The sequence below is a fragment of the Tupaia chinensis genome, unplaced genomic scaffold (assembly GCF_000334495.1).
Source record: "Tupaia chinensis unplaced genomic scaffold, TupChi_1.0 Scaffold000242_1, whole genome shotgun sequence".
Classification (NCBI taxonomy): domain Eukaryota; kingdom Metazoa; phylum Chordata; class Mammalia; order Scandentia; family Tupaiidae; genus Tupaia; species Tupaia belangeri.
The window spans coordinates 600,447-605,553 of record NW_006159720.1 but is presented as its reverse complement, the minus strand read 5'-3'; the positions used below and the strand labels follow the sequence as shown (position 1 = coordinate 605,553).

Sequence of the window (5,107 nt, the reverse complement as noted above, 5' to 3'; positions counted from 1 at the left end):
ACGGATATGATAAATTCTTCCTGCATAATTTCCCCAAAGTATCATTGACACTCCTTGCAAGGACAGCTCCTTCTCTCATTGGTAGGTAGGTATGTGTTTTCTACACGCGTTTATAGCTCTTACAACTCTACTTACTACTTATTCATATAATACTATGTATTATTAGAGTTAGATTTGTAATTGTGATGATTATATGACTCGGCGGAAAGAACACTAATTATCTGTAAAGATATGAATTTAAGATATTTTTATTTATAAGTGTTTGAGTAGTAAATATGGAAGTTAAGAATAGAATAGAAATAATATATTGATTGGTATAGTCTAGGAAACTTCACTTGATATAAATTACAACTAGCATTCAAGGCTTGCTATTTATGTACTAGGTATAGTAAATTGCACACAATTTATTTTGTGTATTTTCAAAACCATGGTGGATTTATTAATTCCATTTTGTAGCAGAAGAAACTAAAACCCCAAATTATTAAGAAAAATGCCTCAGAGGACTCAGTTCAGAAGTGCTAAGCAGAATGTGAATTTAGCAATCAATTGTGGCATTTTTTTATGTGTATACTCTACTATTCATAATCCATTTTCCTTCCCCTCTAAACTTGAGATACATATGTTGTTATCCATGTCTACTAAGCCAAGAATGCCATAGAGTTGACTTGAAGGTCAAATGAATTAATATTTATTAAACATTTGGATATGAGCTTGACATACATGACATACCATGTTAGCCATTTGTTAAATAAATGAGCTAGTGAGAAAACTGAAACTTAGAAAAGGAACTTGTCCAAGGTGCAGAAAAGCATCTCAGAAATGACTAACAGCAGAGCCTGTGAAATGATTTTGTGCTAAGGTGATTACTTTCTTTTTAATTTGTTATTTCACTTTATTTATTTATTTATTTATTTATTTATTTATTTATAATCTGATAGAGAGGGACAGAGTGAGAGTGACAGTGAGTGAGAAAGTGAGAAAACAAGCCATCAGGTTCAGGACTCAAACTTTGGTCAGCCATGTCAGAGTCCAGGGTTCTTCACCACCATGTCACCTGCTGGCCCTGGTGATTGCTATTGTATAGACGTATTAATCTCTTTAAAGGTTGGGACCAGCAGTTAGCATAATGGCTATGTTGCTGGACTCCCATGTAGTTGACAATGGTTCGAGTCCCAGACCCGGTGGTTTAAACTCACGCCGGGCGTGTGTATGTGCATGCCCAAGATCCCAAGAGGAGAATGGAGGAGAAGGGATTGTGGTGTGGCCATTGCCCCTGGGGGGGTGATTTCTCGCTTTCTGTCTCTCTGTCAATCTCTTTCTGGTGAGCGCACGTGCCCTATAGCAAAAACCTCTCCAGAAAAAAAAAAAAATGTTACATGGGCATGTTTATTTGTTGAACACACATGTTTTTGCATTTAAAATCTTTAAATGTCGCTGTATGTAAGTTTTATTTCAAAAAAGGATAGCAAGCAAAGAAAAAAATGGTGAAATCTGAAGGAAGATTTTCATATAAGAATGATTGAGGGGGGCCATCACGTGGTATGGTGACTGTAGGTGCTGGACTCCCACATAGCCGACTGCAGTTCAGGTCCTAAACCAGTGACTTCCTTTCTCATTTTCCATCTCTCTGTCTCTGTCTTTCTCTGGTCAAATTGAAAAATAATAATAAATAAAGTTAAAATAATTCTTCTTTTGCAAAAAGAATGAATGAGAATGTTACTATTGTCATTCGGTAAATATTGACAATACTTAACTCCATGTTACATAAATTGCGAATTAAACCCCTATTTCAGACATTCACATTTAAAAAGTAGCCTTCAATAGAATATTCTTATTAAAATGATATCCACACAGAAACCACAAATGCATAGTTGGTATCAATGTTAATTGGTTTCTACATCGTTGCAAGCAACAAAGTCAGCTCTGGCTTTGGTAAGCAAGAAGGAACATTGAGGAAGGGCTTTATGGCTTCCCACATTGGTGTGCAGCTGGAAGACCAGGATTAGAGACTAGAGAGGACTGCAGCCTGAGCAGACAAAATTATACAGAATCGGTGTTCCTTGGAGGCTTCCGTCTGATCTGTAGACCTCTCTCTAATAAATCAGATAAAAAAAAAAATCTTCCATTTACTTTAAGCCACCGACTTAAATGGGAGCAAGCATCTGTTCTTTGACTTCTTCTATCTGATTGAAAAAATCTGGCCCCTTAGATTTCACAGGGAAGCTGGATGTGGGAGAACCAAGAGAAGATGTCAATCTCAACTCATGCTATGAGAAATTCCCTCCAGCTTCTAATGAGGTGGTAATAGTTGGAGAATGTAAAAGCTGGGAAATCCTCTAAATACAAATATGTATTTTAAAAATTTTTTATTTATTTATTTTTATTTAAATTTTATCATGTCTTTTCAGTATACATTTCTTTTCCAACATAAATACCATGAATGTCAGTCAAGACAAGAATATTACTATATACATTAACATCAGCAAATAGCTTCTCATTTTTTGTCAGTTAAGCATACTTTTACCCATTTTTCCCTTCCCCTATTCCCTCCCTCCCTTCCATACTTTTTTTTCACATTTTTTATTGATTCACAAAAGATCTTAAAATATGGGGACCAGCAGTTAGCATAATGGCTAGGTTGCTAGATTCCCATGTAGTCAACCACGGTTCAAGTCCCAGACCCAGTGGCATAAACTCATGCTGGGCACGAGTGCGTGTGTGCCCAAGATCCCGAGAGGACAATAGAGGAGAAGGGATTGTGGCATGGCCATTCCCTCCGAGGGTGATTTCTCACTTTCTGTCTCTCTGTCTCTCTGGTGAGCGCACGTGCCCTATAGCAAAAATCTCTCCAAAAAACCAAAACAAACAAACAAACAAACAAATGGGGAACCAGCAGTTAGCATAATGGCTATGTCGCTGGACTCTCAGGTAGTCGACTGTGGTTCGCATCCCGGACCCGGTGGCTTAAAACTCAAGCCAGGCATGTGTGCATGCATGCCCATGATCCTGAGAGGAGAATAGAGGAGAAGGGATTGCGGCGTGGCCTTCAAAGCTATTTTCAAAAGGAAGAGAAGATGCTCATGCTCCACCTGGAAAGCCTCTATTCATTGAGTCTGTAAGGGTAGGAAAGCACTAAACTCTAACTCAGCATTATTACTCAGACTTCTTTTATTTATTTATTTATTTATTTTAATTTATTTATTTACATTCATTCACTATACATCATTAGAGCTTACAAAATGAGATTTCCCATCGAGAATACACTGTATATTGGTTCAGTCTAGCACATCAACATACATGTTATCATCAACAAATAATTTTTCATTTCTTGTTTCTTGTATATATGGCTGTGTCCCACCCCCCTCCCACACTGTCTCTGGAAGGAGATTGGTTAGATAAATATTGACTACTTCCTCACTTCCACCCCTCATGCACACACACGTAAACACACACACACACGCACAAGTAATTCAGGCAAACACTGTCCTTTGATAATTTGTTTCTTTTTTCTTTAAGCTCTCTTCTCTCTGCTCTTATTGAAATTAAAAGAGTTTTTTTAATCCTAAATAAAAGTCAAGGGGAGAGGAAGAGAAAAAGGACATTAAAGTAAATGAGAGTAGAAATAAAGAGGAGAGAAGTAAGAAATAAACAGCTATATCCCAAAAGGCAGAGAGTTGCTTTGAATATCCTTATTTTTCAGTCCATGCATGAGACTGAATTTGCCAAGAAATATTAGTAATAATGGAATGGGAAAATGCTGAAAAGAAAAGAAAATACTTTATAAAAAGATTACTACATTGACAGTAATAATTATTTTTCATTTTACTATAATTCAATCTAAATTAAAAGTTCCCTTTCCCATTGAAGGAAATCATGAAAGCAAACTTCACTTCAGTGACTGAGTTCATTCTCCTGGGACTGACCAATCGTCTAGAATTACAGGTTCTCTTTGTGCTGTTCCTGGCCATCTACATGGTCACAGTGGTGGGGAACCTTGTCATGATCGTACTCATCCAGGTCAATGCCCGGCTCCACACACCCATGTACTTTTTCCTGAGCCACTTGTCCTTTGTGGATCTCTGTTTCTCTTCCAATGTGACTCCAAAGATGCTGGAGCTCTTCCTTTCAGAGAATAAAACCATTTCCTATCCTGCTTGTCTCGTGCAGTGTTACCTCTTCATTGCCTTGGTCCACGTTGAGATGTACATCCTGGCTGTGATGGCCTTTGATCGGTACATGGCCATCTGCAGCCCTCTGCTCTATGGCAGCAAGATGTCCAAGAGCGTGTGCACATCACTCATCACGGTGCCTTACGTGTACGGTGCGCTCACTGGACTGATGGAAACCATGTGGACCTACAACCTGGCCTTCTGTGGCTCCAATGAAATCAACCACTTCTACTGTGCTGACCCACCACTGATTAAGCTGGCTTGTTCAGACACCTACAACAAAGAGTTGTCAATGTTCGTTGTGGCTGGATGGAACCTTTCCTTTTCTCTCTTTGTCATCCTTATGTCCTACCTTTATATATTTCCAGCTATCCTGAGGATCCGCTCTGCAGAAGGCAGACGCAAAGCGTTCTCTACGTGTGGCTCCCATCTGACAGCCGTCACCATATTCTATGTAACTCTTTTTTTCATGTACCTCAGACCCCCCTCAAAGGAATCTGTGGAACAGGGAAAAGTGGTTGCTGTATTTTACACCACAGTAATCCCCATGTTGAACCCCATGATTTATAGCCTTAGAAATAAAGATGTGAAAGAAGCATTGATCAAAGCTCTGTCAAAGAAAATAATAATTTTCTGAAGGAAAAATAAATCACTATTCTTTTCATCCCAAAGTTTTCCAGACATTTTCATAAAGTTGTAGGGTAAAAATTCATGGTTAAATGAGAAATGTAGCACACCTGTGTGGAACACGGGAACTTTTAAAACTCATTCTTTTCTAAAATTCAAATATAAATTTTTTATCATAAAAGTTTTCATGTTTCTAGTTGTCATTCTTCTTAACAGCTACTTTTTTGTACTAGACAGTTTTACACTTCTATCTCCTTGTATTTTGGTGAGAACACATGGCCATTTCTGAAATTAGTTTTTTTTTTTTAATT

The 5,107-nt window shown here is 37.9% G+C and overlaps 1 protein-coding gene across 1 annotated transcript; it reads left to right on the top strand.

The window, feature by feature from the left end:
- The first annotated feature begins 3,870 nt into the window (after positions 1-3,870).
- LOC102491429 (olfactory receptor 5M8) lies at positions 3,871-4,806 on the top strand. The gene has a single exon (XM_014587909.1). It carries the CDS (start codon positions 3,874-3,876, stop codon positions 4,804-4,806), a length of 933 nt encoding a protein of 310 aa, XP_014443395.1. The 5' UTR covers positions 3,871-3,873.
- Positions 4,807-5,107: the final 301 nt, after the last annotated feature.